This window comes from Solea senegalensis, linkage group LG2 (assembly GCF_019176455.1).
Source record: "Solea senegalensis isolate Sse05_10M linkage group LG2, IFAPA_SoseM_1, whole genome shotgun sequence".
Taxonomy (NCBI): Eukaryota; Metazoa; Chordata; class Actinopteri; order Pleuronectiformes; family Soleidae; genus Solea; species Solea senegalensis.
The window spans coordinates 13,009,927-13,025,097 of NC_058022.1; the positions used below are offsets into that span (position 1 = coordinate 13,009,927).

The window sequence follows — 15,171 nt, forward strand, 5'->3', positions numbered from 1 at the left end:
ATTGGTAAAACATGAGTTGGAACAAGTTTGATCTTCTTCAAAATACATGCACCTAAGTAACTAAATATTTCAGCCTCCAAAACATTCAACATGTCAAAACATGTCTTCATTCAAGATTATAATTTAGAAATACTACGGTTTCATTTACAACCAAATGTGTTCCATGCACATACAGTACATCAACCCATATAAAATGCTGATTTGTAAAATATACTCACGACAGTGTTGCCTCTCATCCGAACCATCCTCACAGTCTTCCTCATCGTCACAAACCCACACATCTGGGATACACTCACCATCACTCAAGCACTGGAAATGGCTTTCATCACATGTTACCGGAGCTGTGGGAATACAGACAGAGCAGCTCATTCTTTAGAACAGTTACACATTAGCTACTGTATTTTTTTCATTTAAATATGATAAAACATGATGGGTGCACTGTTAAACTAAGGTTCAACTAAAGATAGTATCTTTTATTTCTCTAACAATATTATTGGTTTTTAGAATCTCACCGCAGTCGTATTCATCAGAGTCATCCACGCAGTCTGATGTCCCGTCACAGTGCCAGGCACCTGGGATACATCGGCCTGACCCACAGTGAAACTGCCCCAGTTCACATCCTGCACACAGTTATCATTTGTCATAATTCCATTCTTCAGTTAAACAATTCCATGTTAATTAATCTCTCATCCAGTTATGTGTGTTTTGCCATTTTAGCTCTGATGAAATCATCAAATTTAAACTCTGTGTTCCCCCTTAATTCAGAAATTATGATCAGTTCTTAGATGCTTCGTGTCTATTAATAGAAAAACATGGCATAAGAGGGCAGGGATGGCTTGCACTGATGATGAAGCATGCTGTTAATACCATTGACAAGCCTTGGAGACAAGCGTGCCAGCCATCCTCCCGACAGTTACACAACCTTCACTGCACTCATCCTGAGCCTCCTTTTGATGTTTCTCACTGAGTGGCATCTGTAGAGATAAGGTGCTACCACTCTACCTTCCCTGACATTTTCCAGGGGAGATTGATTCAGGCAGCATAGTTTAGTGGCAGAGCACTCCATCAGACCCGTCCAAAATGGAATGTGTAATTCTGATTGTCTCTCCGACAGCCTGATATATGGTGCATGCTGTTTCTGTCTAGTCTGAAACATAATTGAAATTAATAGTGGTACTGGGTGGTACCACAACCATTTCAACCCAAATTCTTCATGAGAAGAGCTGTGAGGTGGTGATTGGTGGTGTATGTTTGGGGTTGGTGGTCTATGTGTGTCCTGCCTTATCAAATCGCCACAGATAACAGACCATAAAAATGAGGAAATCAGATACTGCATTACCCATTTTCTATCTCAGTAATTCCTCTTTCATGCCTTAAAGCTACCTGAAATTATAATGACATGTTGTCCTACATGTGCTTTTGCCTGAGTAACTCTGAGTAAAAAAAGTTACAAAATAAAGCCATAAAAAATGTTGTGCCTCAATCCAACAGTCAGTTCAGAGTCACAGGTTTATCCTCTATTTAATGCACCCACAGCAGCAAGTGTTACCACTATAAAAGTCTTGCTTATGCTCTAATCAAGAAGTGCAGGTCAATTAAAACCACCCAACTGCTTTACAACCAGCCCAGCAAAACAGGTTGCATGTTTAACTCCTACAGCAGCTATCCGGGAAACAAACTGTTTTTCCTGCTCAGTTTACTAATGATAAAATTGCCCACAATCAGCTCAAAGAAAACCTTTGTTGCAAAGCAGTGATCCCAGAGGTTTCAGCGTCATCTATAGCAAAGCAGTGGGGATAAGTGTAGATACAGTGCAGTACAATGGCTAGGAATAGTTGTATTAAAGAAAATATACCTTATTATTATTTATTAATGATGATTTAATTCAATTTAAGGATTACATGACACTATTTTACACATCTCAAAAAAGAGAAGGTCATTTTTAAAATAAAAGTAAATGAACAAAATGTAGAAATCTGGTTTTGAAAATATCATGTATAAAATGTGTTTGGCCGCCTTACATTCAGCTGTTGAGGTGTCATGTATTCTTACGGGAAACCAGTCTGCTGGCTTTCAAATGCAGCAAGTATTTCCTGACAGCATTACCTCTGGGAAAGGTGACAGATACACTGAAGCTGAACCTTTCAGCATCTTGTGTGTGGGTTCTTCTTACATTCTGACGACAGCTTCTGTAACTGTTCCGTAATCCTCAAATTTTTTTGTTGTATCCTCAAAAACCTGCCGTTATTCTTTATTTGACGTTATTTAAATATTTTGTAAATGGTACAAATCTACAAATGAGAATATAAAATAATGTAATATGTAATAGTCTGACGATGAGTGCTTTCTCTTTGTATTTCTCTTTGTTTCTCTTTCAGTATTTTGTGATTTATTTAAGCTTTATTTTTCTTCTCTAATTAGCAACTTAAACCCTCAGCAGGACGGGGCACCGCACTATCCATGCAGGAAGATAAGGACGCCCTACTATTGCTCAACAAAGAAGAGCAGTAGAGGAATTTTCATTAGAATGAAACCCCCCAAATGCCTTAAACCCCACTGTGAAATTACAATAGTACAAAAGAGGTGCCAGCAGGGCTGCAAACTCATAACTGGAAGTGTCACCATAAAAATGCCACTTTGGAGATGGACAGGAGAAAGTAGAGTTACAGTAAGTCTTACTAACTGTGATAAGGTTCAAGTAAAGTGAAACATAAGCTCCTCTCACACGGCCACCCATTAAGAAAACTGTGTTCTAGTACTGTCACTCTCTTTTCTTATCACGTGAGGGGAGCCTGAAAGATGTCGTCAAGCTTTCATCAGTATCGTCTTGTTTTAGAGCAGCTTTCTACGCTCGCTGAATGTGTGTGGAGAAAAGTGGTAAAAACAGCCACTGGCAGCATGAAACGTTGGACCTGTCCGTGCTGTCAGAGCGAAGTGCTGCTGCCCGTTTCATATGGAAATCAATGCAGCAGAATGCAGTCAATTGCCAAACAAGTGACTTTGGCTCTTACTGCTACACACAAAACAGTGAAAAACAGAGGGGGATTTGGCAGCACCATGGGAGCACAGGGAAGAAGTAAACATGGTGTGGAATAAAGCTTTGGTCTGGATGAAACTGAAGAATATTCAACATGATTTTTGGTTTGAGCCTTTTAAAAAAATCACAAGGGAAATTAATCAACAAATTAAGAGGTGGCAGAGCAGGACGTGTCACAGCCAATGGACAACTTATTTTTCCTCTGTATAGTGGGCCACGGCTCAGCAGCTGTTAGTCAATGGCTAGAATCCATCCCCAACGTCTGTAACCTAGACTGAGGGGGCTGCAGGAAAAGAAAGGATTTGCTCCTGATTGCTGCCAACTGCATTCTTGTTTCTAATGCTGTGTTACTGTTGCACAAGGATTTAGGCTCCTACACCGGAAAGAGGTGTAAGGTTTAGCATGCACATGCTGGCAAGTTCATGTGTCTTGAAATTTTGAACACACCGTTTTTTACTCAATGTCATATTAAGAGATTCAAATTGACAAGAGTAAATAAGATCAAGACGGACTTGCTACACACACCTGACTGGAATACAAGAACATACTTACATTACTAAATAGACTGTCTCTTTATAAGGCTTAATCAATTAGTAATCAACTACTAATTACCACTAACTATTACTTCATTATTTCTTAAGCACCTTTAAAAATGAAAAATTCTGTTTCTTAACCACTCAGTGGTTAAGACTGGTACCCTGTGTGCAAAAGACATCATAGTCACAAGTTCAACTCCACCCCTGGCTGATTGTACTCAATTGCCTTGTAAGTCACTTTGGACAAAAGCATCTGTTAAATGACAGGTAATGTAATGTAAAAAGGTTTGGGAACCAGTAATGGATGTTTTCACCACTATCTGATTTACATACTAACTTATCAATCAATTGTGAAAATGATTGACACATTCATCCATAATGTAAATAATTCCAAGTCGAAGCCATCTCTGTGGTTAATGAGTCTGTTGCACGTGTTTGTCGAGTGACAAGCTAATTTTTAACATCATTTAAGTGCTTAAGAATCAATGGACAAATATTAATAGCGAAAACAACACAATCCACTGACAAAACATGTTTCGGAACAGCAGAAATGGCAGAGCTTGGTTAACAAACCACCACCGTGAAATCCCCCCATCGTGTCACATCAGCTATTATTGCCACTGTAAGCACTCTGCAGCAGTTTCAATGCTCAGGCCTGGATAATGTGTTACAGGAACTTGTGGGAGAAACAATGATCAAACTTGGGGATATTTGTGGAGGATCAGGAGGAGATTAGAGAATGCACCCGGTCCCCTCATAGTAAAACTACTCAAGTAAACCATGAGTAATCTTACTGGTATTTTCTAACTTTATTCACACGTCACTAAAAGCTTTCAAGATCAAATAATACTCTTCTATTGTAATGTTTACTGCACCCATGTATTATTTAAAAAAATATATTTTTGGCTATAGTGGGCTATAATCTTAACCTTATCTGTTAATATCCACAAAACTGTGCTAATAATTAACATGAACATGCTGACAAAGCAAATTTCAGGTTCAAGTACTGAGACTGCTGTGATTGAAAGGAAATGACAAAGGGTATTTTTTCAGATACCAGTCTAGGGTCAGCACAGTTATTGGCATGTAGACTTCTTTTTTTTTTGCGTGTCTGCTACCAAGTGAGGAAATGGGCTCTGGATGTTTCATATCAAACAAATAAATAAAAAACAAAGCTGTAGTTGTGATCTTATTCTTACTAAAGTTTTTTTTTTCTCAGCTCCAAACTGCTACTTAGGTAGAAATGGTTCCATTCTGCAGCACCTGCAGTGTAATTAGTTGCTTGATTCACACTAAGGAGCTTACGTACTAAGGGTTGAGCAAAAAGAAAGCAGATTACATTTGAGAAGTAGGACCCAACTGGGATGCAAACACACAAGAGACAAACATGTTGCGTATAAAGACCAGCGTATGAGCATTTTGATGGTCACTGCCAGCACATTGGAGAACTAAGTTCATCCACGAGCTGCAATCTGTTTGAATCAGTGTTTTTCCGGTGTGAAATCTGCTCTGCTGAATGAGATTTGTACCAGTAGCTCTCAGTCCTCACAGATTGTCTGTAAGTCACATGCTCTTTTCTGTTACCTAGCAACAGTAAAGCCCAGGCAAAAGTTCCTCAAGAGAACTTCCAATCTGTCTGAGAAAGGCTTTGTGTCTAACCTTTAAAGCAATACTATGTTGTAAAACGTTGAGCTCTACAGCCAGAATTTCTTCAACTAGTGGCCACAACAAAATGGATAGGTGATATCATGCAGCTCCATTCAAAAGGAGGCTTTCTGGAGCCTCACCAATGTTGTTTTCGTAGGCTTCGTTCAGTTTAGCATCTTCAGTCCTCATCAAAACTTACACAATACTCATTACTTGGATAGTTTTTCTTTGCTTTGACACAGAAGAAGATATTTTAATGAAACTCAACCACAAAAAGTGACTTGTTTTGATTGAGCAACAAGTGCATTGGGGGTGAATTGCTGGCAGCTCAACAACTCTGCCTTGCCTCATTGAATCATGTAACTGACAGAAGAAAATGAGAAAAGAAAAGACACATATAAAAAGCCAAAGTACTTACCCTCAGAATGGCACCATCTCACACAGCACATGAAGATGAGGTTAAATAGCAATGCTCTCCACATTCTGGCTGGTCCGTCCAGCTCTGCTGTGCAGATGGAAGAGCTGTGGAGGACTGGGCATAGGATGCTGTTGCTTTCCTCTGTCTTTCTTGTCCCTCTAGTTGATGAAAAGGGGCGTGCACAAAGGCCAGGAGAGCCGCTCCCCCAACCCAGCCTCGGCCCTTCGGATAAATAAATCCCCTCTCTGGCCCTGGAATCTGCATAATACCATGCTGCTCCGACTTTTCCAGTGAATGCCACTCACAGCTGCTGTTTACAATATTGCTTTCACACTCTTTTTCTCTGAAGGATAGAACTATGAGCTAAACATTAGAAAAAGAAGAGAAAGGGAACAAACCTTACCAAACGTGCCACTGATTCAAAGTACACGTTTTTACACTGATTTCACTAAATTACATTTATTTTACACATATGGCAAGACAACTGTCAAGTCACTATAGAGTCATTTAAACTGATGTGTAAAGAAATGAAGAGCCACACATTTACCGTTGTACGTTAGACTATAGTCCCCTAACGTAAAGCCAGCGACCACATATGTACATGTCGCAAATTACACCAATAACGACAATGTACGGAACAAATTAAACAATTTAAAAACGTGAAATTAAACATTTGTATTCGCATACCGCCTTTTTACATCATTATTAGAGTATATTTACATAATTAAACCGATGAAACACGTTGAAGTTGAAAAGCTATACATTTGGTCGTAGTCCTGAAATAAACGCAAAGCTAGCTCCAACAATAAAAAATAAAACAAATGAACAGAGCCTACGACCGTTACACGAAAATAAGTTAAACTATACTAAAAAGAGACGAAACGTGAGCATGTTTAGTAAAAAATAGTTTACCCCTGAGTTGGTGCTGCTGATAAGTAACCGAACACCGCCATCTTGCGGTTGTACGTCGACCTATGATCACAGAGGCTCCACTCCAAGACGGTTGTCATGAGTAAATTAGTTCCTGATAAACGTCTTAAACTGTATATGTGGTTAAACAGTAAATACAAATATAAAACTAAAAAAATATATGGTATTTTTTAATGTGTGGCCCTGAAACCGCAAGTAAGTCAATAGGCGGCGCTGTTGCAACAGCTCAGGCTCCTGGAAAGAACATAACATTTGATTGCCCCTAGCGACCGATCAACAAAACCTCTAAAAATGTCTTAGTACTACAAATAACCGCAAGTTAGTGTGTTTTTCCGCGTATTTTCCCCATTATGACAACTCCACAGAGAAATGATGACAACTTCATGAAGTCTACGGAGGTATGTGAAAGCAAATCTGTGCACACTTCACAATTTGTTCATGATGAGTCAGCGGAAAATGTCATTAAAACACTGATTATAAACTACGATCTTTTGTGTGAATCACATTTGTTGTTTGACATTCGCTTAATTATTTTAATTCTTCCCCAAACCAACAACTACTGTGGATGTGAGATTTATTAAATAGCAGTTTTTTGTTTTTTATTTGGTCAAATTTCTAAAGCAAGGTGTCAAATTTATATCTGATTAGTTATATATAAATCAACAAATAATACAATATAGGGCATAATATTAAAACATTGTGGTTAATAATGCAGCTTATTTAACCATAAATGGCCTGTGCTTGAAAGTTTTACTAATTATTGTTAGTGATCTATGGGGCACATAATTTGGCAACACAACAGAGTCAGTTGTCAGTTTTCCTGTCCAAATTAATGCCCAAACTGTAAAAAAAATATAATGTACTCTATTTTGCTGTATTTACAATTTTTTGTTTTCTTTTTCTCAAGCATATGGACAGTGTTCAAAGGTCAATGGACAAACTTCTAAACCTCTCCGCTGTGGACATGACTGAGACAGAAATTCTGCGGTCGAGGATGGATGAACAGTCAAGTCTGATCTGCATACTGAAACAGAGAGCAGATGAACTGCTTTGTCAATACCAAGCCTCGGAAAAAATGAACACAGAGCTGAAGGACAGAATAAATGTCAGCCAGAAAGAACTGGACACCAAGAGCAAGAGAGCAGAGTTATTAGAGATGAGATTCATGGATCTAGCTGCCAACAACCAATCAGTTATTGCATTCATGAATGAGTACAAAAATCACAACGCCCAGTTAAAGATGGAAAACAAACGGCTGCAGTCGGAAAACGACACACTTTTCTCCCAAAAAGTACAAGATAAAGAAGTGATTGTGCAAAATCTGATGCAAGAAATTAAACTGATGACAGAGAATTACACAAATAAAGAAAAAGAATATGGGTAAATTGATCTAATAGTGACATAAATCAGTTGTACTGGTGATTAAACAGAATTTTAACATATTTGAGTTTGGCACTGGTCCATTCATTATTTCATATTTACATCAAGCTGGTCATTCTGATGCTGCATTTTACGTTTATGTTTCAGAGAGAAATTAGCCGAATGCCAATCAAGACTCCTGGATGAAGCAACTCGGCATCAAGCCAAGGAGGCATCACTACTAGATCAAGTGCAGGACAGTGAGCAAAAGCAAAGAGAAGCTGTAGGGATGAGCAAAGGTATGTAAACATTTCATCATTCCCTGAAGTGTTGCAAAATATAAGCGCAGTTAAACTTGTAGCCTTCTTCAATATCAGACATGAAGCGGAAGCTTGAGAGGGCTGAAGAAAAGTTTGCTTTGAAGGAGACTGACATGAGAAACAGCATTGCACACATTACAGAAGAGAAGGAAAAACTCTTGTCTCTGTCTATAGAAAGAGGGAGAGTGATACAGGTAATTAAATTTGTTCCATTTACTAAAACCCCAAATGAATCAGAGTATTTGTGCACATACAAACTGGTCTTAATACAGGAGAAGCAAGAGGAAATCCAGCAGCTGACAAGAAAATTGAAAGAGAAAAAATCCCACTCGGAACCGGATAATGGGTACAATTTGTATTGTAATTTATATCAACATTTGTATCACGTTTTCATTGCATTGCCGAGTATAACAAGTCATGTTGGCTATTGTCCTTACCTCAGGTTTGGAGAAGCTGCTGATCTGGATGTCAAAGTGAAGTTGCTCCAGTGTGCTCTCCGTGAATCCAATACAAACTATGAGAAGCTTAAAAAGGTTTGTTGGAAATCGGCAGAACTGAAAGTTTACATTTTCTAATTCCCATGAAGACTTTAGGACATATTCAACATGTTTTCTCCTCTAATTATTTCTGAAGGACTTTGAAGCCTTCAAAGGACACAGTGCCAACCTCCTAACCCGAGAGAGGGAGCTGAATAAGAAACTTCGCCAAATGATGGGCTAAACTGAAGAATTAAGTACGTGGTTTGTCTTCTCATCAATGAGAGATCACAAATGTTTCTTTTTAAATTAACCTAGAGTATTGGTTACCACAGCCACGAAGAAAACCAGGACCAAAAAAATAAATATCACAAAGTTATTTTATTATTTCATTTTCAGGGAAATGGAACAACAAAACATACTGTTCACCCAATAGGAATTATTCTGTACAAACATTTATCTGATACAGCTTTCTAACACTGCAGATAAATCACTTATGAATGCTCCTCTGCCAATTTCGCAGCCTTTTGAACGACTTCCTCAATGGCACCCACCATGTAGAAAGCTTGCTCTGGAAGGGCATCGTATTCACCTTCAAGAGAGAGACAGCAATGGCCATTACCATTAACTGATTTTATTACCTTGGGAAATAGGTCACCATTGGCAAACCACATTACCTGCTAGAATACTCTGGAAGCCTTTGATTGTCTCCTTAAGAGGCACCAACTTGCCCATGTGGCCAGTGAAGACCTCCGCTACCTGGAAGGGCTGTGACAGGAAACGCTGGATCTTGCGAGCGCGTGCGACCGTCAGCTTGTCTTCCTCAGACAATTCATCCATACCCAGGATGGCAATGATATCCTGCAATGACTTGTAATCCTAAAACAAAAAAGTGATCGTTTTTTATTTGAGACTTTGAGCTGCAGCAATTACATTCAGTGCATTCAAAATATGCTGGCATCAAACACAAGGCTTACCTGAAGTATCTTCTGCACACCACGAGCAATATCATAGTGTTCTCCCCCGACAATGTTGGGGTCCATGATACGGGAGGTGGAATCCAGGGGGTCCACAGCAGGATAGATACCAAGCTCAGCAATGGCACGGGACAGCACAGTTGTGGCATCCAAGTGAGCAAAAGTTGTGGCGGGTGCAGGGTCAGTTAGATCATCAGCAGGCACATAGATAGCCTGAAACACAATTGATTTTTCTCAGAGTAATACAGATAAAGCACAGCGGGCTGACATGTTTATTAGTCTCTGGGGGCTTCTCACCTGTACTGAGGTAATGGAGCCCTTCTTAGTGGTGGTAATTCTTTCCTGCATTGTACCCATATCAGTGGCCAAGGTGGGCTGGTAACCCACAGCAGAGGGGATACGACCCAACAGGGCAGACACCTGAAGACAAACAACTATTCAGACGTGGATATACAGTATAATGTTGATTTAAAAAAAAGGATTGTTTTGTTATAGACATCTGCCAATACAGGCAAAATCTGGAATTGTTAACCTCTGATCCAGCCTGGGTAAACCTAAAGATGTTGTCGATGAAGAGCAGCACGTCCTGTCCCTCCTGATCACGGAAGTATTCAGCAACAGACAGACCAGTAAGAGCAACCCTGGCGCGGGCACCGGGGGGCTCGTTCATCTGCCCGTACACCAGCGCCACCTGAGGACAAGGAGAATAAACACAGGATAGAGCTATGTTAAGCTGTATGATTAAAATATTTCCTATCAAGACGATCCTGACCAAAACAATCACAATGTACATGATTGCTATAATTATAAAAATCTGTTTTAAGCTTTTCAAATGTCTCTCAAAACACATAAAAACGTTTACCTTACATTTGGTTAAGAAACTAAATGTTTTTGCAGTGTAGATAAGAATCTTAAAACTAGATATTTTAAGGCAAAAAAGTACAATATTATACCTTTAAATAACTGGAAAGATGTTTGCTCCCCCTTGTGGCAGTTCATATGTTAATGGAATAATAACAAGTAACTCACAAGACCTATTAATGATTTTTCCTTTTCACAATGATCCTGATAATTGAAATTCCTCATAAGAGACTTACTGACACATTATATGATGTACTATGCTGCAACATTTTAAAACATACAGTATGTCATTCATTTGAAGTTGTTACCTTAGAGGTAGTGTCCTTCAGGTTAATGACGCCAGACTCAATCATTTCATGATACAAGTCATTTCCTTCACGAGTTCGCTCTCCCACTCCGGCAAACACAGAGTAACCACCATGAGCTTTGGCAACGTTGTTGATCAGCTCCATAATTAACACAGTCTTGCCCACACCAGCGCCTCCAAAAAGACCTGAAGGGAACACGTGCACAATGATTAAATATCAGGGTAAGCACGATTAACAAACAAGAGCTGACAAAATAAAAGATTCTAACCTAGGCTGTGATAAAAATTAATCTACCCACCAATCTTTCCACCCTTGGCATATGGTGCCAGCAGATCCACCACTTTGATGCCAGTGACCAGGATCTCCTGCTCTACGCTCATGTCCGTGAACTCAGGAGCTTCAGCGTGAATAGGAGCAGTCCTGCACGACAGCAATGGCCACGATTAAATATGAAATTTATAGATTATCCCTCAAATCACCAAAACAGACAACTATTTAACATATTTGTGTGCATTTCTATATACAAAAATTTGAAGATTTCTGGTTTATTTGCTCCATATGACAAAGGAATCATTAAAAACTGAATCAATTTGGTTCGTGGACAAAACAAGGCATTTCAGAACATCATCATTTCCAGGTTTCACTAACACTGATCAACATTTTTTGATATTTTATAGACCAAACGATTACTCCATTGATCGTGAAAACAATTGACAGATTAATTGATAATGAAAATAATCGTTAGTTGCAGCTCTACTTGCTTACTTTCCGTACTACACTGGATTTTGTGTTTTGAGTCACATCTTTAATAGTAGAAAGACAGCTGTAGAAAGACAGTTTGGGAATATGAAACCTGACTCAATGACCCAGTGTTGGGATAACAACTATTCTCAGTACTCACTGTTTGGTGCTAATCGGACCCCTCTCATCAATGGGTTCTCCAATGACATTCATGATCCTGCCCAAGGTCTCGGGGCCCACAGGAATTCTGATAGGGGCTCCTGTGTCCAGAACTTTCTGACCACGGACCAGGCCTTCTGTTCCGTCCATGGCAATTGTTCTGACTGTGTTTTCGCCTGGGAGGAACACACAAGGGGGTGTCAGTTAAAAGACAGCTTTTACAAGGTCATATCTCATCCAAACTGATTTTTATTTGACTTCTACCCACTCACCCAGATGCTGTGCCACCTCCAGCACCAGCCGGCTCTCACGACCAGCCACCTCCAGGGCATTGAGAATGGGAGGCAGACCCTCGTCAAACTGGACATCCACCACGGCACCAATCACTGCCACAATGCGGCCATTGGCCATTGCAGCCTGAGCAGCTGGGGCAGCATAAGCCCTGCCTGAAAGAACAAGGACAATGTCATTAATGTCTGACAACATATTAATTCAAATTGACTTGATAGAAGTAGCAGCAACTAGATTAGAAAAATCAAAACACTGAAGATGATCATTGATAGACTGGTGATTAGTTAATATCCTTTTTGACTTAAATATTCTAGGAAAAGCATATATACATAATATTTCGAAACACAGTGTGTTATTAAGTGCCTATACTGAACTCCATGACATATTTCGTTTTCACTGAAAAGTTGACTTGTTTGACTTGTTCAAAGTTAGTGGGAAAGGTCATTGACTGTAAGCCAAAGCATAGCTGCTTCGACAACATCTGAATGAAGAGACAATCATAGTAACAACCTACTATAACTGCGTGTGTTTCTTAGCTGTCTCTGGATTGAATAAATATTCACAGTGATCGTAAATGAATGGCGAGATACTATATCATTTGTGAAGTTGAGGCCTGACCCCACTCTAGCAGGCAGCAAGTAACAACACACACACCGCTAACAGTTTCCCTTTGTATAAAAATCACTTACTCGAATTAAGAGCCACATTGTTCGCTGCGATTGCCTTTAAGGCGTTAACACCGGGTTTAAACGCCTGCAGAGCCCCGCTGTAGCATCGTCCCACAGCACCCAACATGGTTAAGATGGCTGAAGGTGAACAGGGGATCCAAGAAGTGAAGAAGTGGAGCTAGCTAAAGGCTGATCTGAGCATGCGCGTCCTGTGCGGTTGTCTATCCCCCCTCCGACCACACGGAGGCAGTGTTTTGTCAAAGCTTTACCTGTTGCATGACTATGCATGACTTGTATCTTTTATTTGAATATTAACAAATATGTAATTGGAAAATTGGCATGGTACAGTGATAAAAAATAAAAAATATAACATAAGGCAATAGATTAGTCTCAAAATATAACAATAAGAGAGAGACTAGACAAAAAAGAGGGGTTTAAGCTCCTCTAATAAATTGCAGTGTTTCATTGCATTCCCTTTTTCTGTATATTTGAGAGATGAAAAATAATGGCATAACTCTTTATAAAATGAGGTCTTGCTTTCATATGTCTATTCTTATGTATGAGGAATTTACTGAGGATAATGATAGTGTTGAGTGCTGGTCGTGTGTTGGATCTTTCATATGTAAAAAAATATTAAAGTTTCAATATGTTCAACAGATAGATTGTACAGTTACAATGGCAATTAAATGCATTATCTAGTTTTAATTATCTGAATTGTGATAACAATTTGACATAACCTTCTACTTGATAGTTTAGAAAAATCCTAAGTATTTAAATGAATGATGTGCATACAAAGAGACAACCTGACATTATCCAGTTTGATACCTTGATAAATGCAGGAATTCCTCTCCTCTGCAATGACAAAGCCCAGAGGCGGCAAAGTCCCAAATCATGATGGTCCCTTCACCATTCTTCACTGCTGTGATGATGTTTTCATGTTGGTATGCACCATGGGCAGTGTTGCATGTTCTTTCAAAACAATTTATCTTTCATTTCATCAGATCATCTAATATCTTCCTAGATCTCCTTTGCCAAACTTAAGACCTCAGTGACATTTGTTTTTGAAAGTAGAGGCTTCCTCCTTGATATCCTGCCATGGACACCATGCTCAACCATGCACCATGGTTTGATTTGACAATAAACAAATACATTAACCAGCTCCAATGATTCATTTAGCCTTTAGCTGTTACCCTAGTGCTGCTTTTCACATTATTTAGCACCTGCTTTGGAGTCATTTTACCTGCGTGTTGTCTTCTGGAGAGAGAAGCCAGTTTGTAAATTGTGGACAGAAGAATATCTAAACCCACTTACAAGATTATTTGGGCACTTTATTCAACTTAAAGCAAATCAACAATTGTTGACCTGACGTCATCTGTGACCTCTTACCTATTAGACACATTTCATATCAGCAGATGCTTCGTAAGGATAGTAAACCTATAATGTTTTATAAGTCAAGGTAGATCCAGGGCACAAGTTTCATTGACAATACTCCAGGTTTGCAAACCCCTTCAGACTCCACCTGGCTTTTGTTAAAATCATTAGCCTCAGGGTTCACATTCTTTTTGCCAGCATTGTACATTGTGATGTTTTGAATGTTGTATGTAATATAGACAAGATTTTCTTTGTCCATTATTGCAACATATTGGAACAATGAAGATCCAACCGTATTTTAAGAGTATTTAATTCCTAAATAATGAGTCCTATATCTAAAAAAAAATCAAAAATGAAACACAAAATGTGTGTTAACTGTGTGTCCCTATAATTTAAACATTCATGACTATTACAGGGAAACATTCGTGACTATTACAGGGAAACATTCGTGACTATTACAGGGACTTTAAATAGAAGTTATACATAACAATAACTAGGATAGTGCAGTTGTACGAACAAGTTTGTCAATTACTCTGCAAATTGCTCCGTCACGATAATTCAGTTTGCTGATTGATGGAGTTAGTATGTACTTTACAGGTAATTGTCTTCATTTGTAGGTATTAACACAATGATGAACATGAACAAGAGCATTCAGAGAGGGATAAACATATACATGAAAGATATTTCACTTCTTTTAAATCTTGTTGTGCTATATAGGCACACTATAAGTGGCTGTCATTCATCATAAAACAAAGCGACAGGGTGAATTTTGCCCAGCGATCATTCACTGCAACATTCCTTTGTGTCAGAGAGTCTCCTTTAATTGCTTCTCGCCTGGAGCCTTGGAATACAAAGCCTCTTCACTGCAAGCACAGCGGGCTAAATGAATGCTCCTCGAATCCTCAGCCAGTCTGCACAGGATCAGCCCCATCTTTAAACCACACCAGGAGGCATATTCCTGAAAGGTCACCATTACTGGTGAGTGGTCAGATGGTCATCTCTTAGGGCCTGAAAGGTGAACAAATTGCAGCTTTCAGTGAGTTATTTTCTGTAAAATAAATTGCATGTCACT

The 15,171-nt window shown here is 39.1% G+C and overlaps 3 protein-coding genes across 6 annotated transcripts in view; 1 reads left to right on the forward strand and 2 right to left on the reverse strand.

Annotated features, from left to right (window-relative positions):
* Positions 1 to 5,757, reverse strand: part of lrp2a (low density lipoprotein receptor-related protein 2a) — a 45,506-nt gene extending 39,749 nt beyond the window's left edge. For all 3 annotated transcript variants that reach the window (XM_044019768.1, XM_044019767.1, XM_044019766.1), the window contains exons 1-3: positions 5,639 to 5,757; positions 513 to 620; positions 219 to 341 (exon numbers count right to left, since the gene is read on the reverse strand). In XM_044019768.1, coding sequence (XP_043875703.1) covers positions 219 to 341; positions 513 to 620; positions 5,639 to 5,702 — 295 coding nt within the window. In that variant the 5' untranslated portion in view covers positions 5,703 to 5,757. The remainder of the gene's footprint in view (positions 1 to 218; positions 342 to 512; positions 621 to 5,638) is intronic.
* A 1,042-nt stretch (positions 5,758 to 6,799) lies between these two features.
* zgc:172182 (coiled-coil domain-containing protein 89) lies at positions 6,800 to 12,635 on the forward strand. 2 transcript variants are annotated; one of them, XM_044019834.1, is made up of 8 exons: positions 6,800 to 6,966; positions 7,476 to 7,948; positions 8,096 to 8,226; positions 8,305 to 8,441; positions 8,520 to 8,593; positions 8,690 to 8,780; positions 8,881 to 8,980; positions 12,046 to 12,635. In XM_044019834.1, the coding sequence occupies exons 1-7, from the start codon at positions 6,919 to 6,921 to the stop codon at positions 8,965 to 8,967; spliced, it is 1,041 nt and encodes a 346-aa protein (XP_043875769.1). In that variant the 5' UTR covers positions 6,800 to 6,918; the 3' UTR covers positions 8,968 to 8,980; positions 12,046 to 12,635. The 2 variants fall into 2 exon arrangements, with proteins under 2 accessions (XP_043875769.1, XP_043875768.1); XM_044019833.1 differs by having other exon boundaries at positions 8,305 to 8,593.
* Positions 9,086 to 12,913, reverse strand: LOC122765518 (ATP synthase subunit beta, mitochondrial-like). The gene is made up of 10 exons (XM_044019815.1): positions 12,750 to 12,913; positions 12,042 to 12,215; positions 11,771 to 11,945; positions 11,168 to 11,289; positions 10,870 to 11,054; positions 10,233 to 10,391; positions 9,998 to 10,120; positions 9,701 to 9,913; positions 9,401 to 9,602; positions 9,086 to 9,315 (listed from the first exon to the last, which is right to left on the reverse strand). Exons 1-10 carry the CDS (start codon positions 12,853 to 12,855, stop codon positions 9,218 to 9,220), a joined length of 1,557 nt encoding a protein of 518 aa, XP_043875750.1. The 5' UTR covers positions 12,856 to 12,913; the 3' UTR covers positions 9,086 to 9,217.
* Positions 12,914 to 15,171: the final 2,258 nt, after the last annotated feature.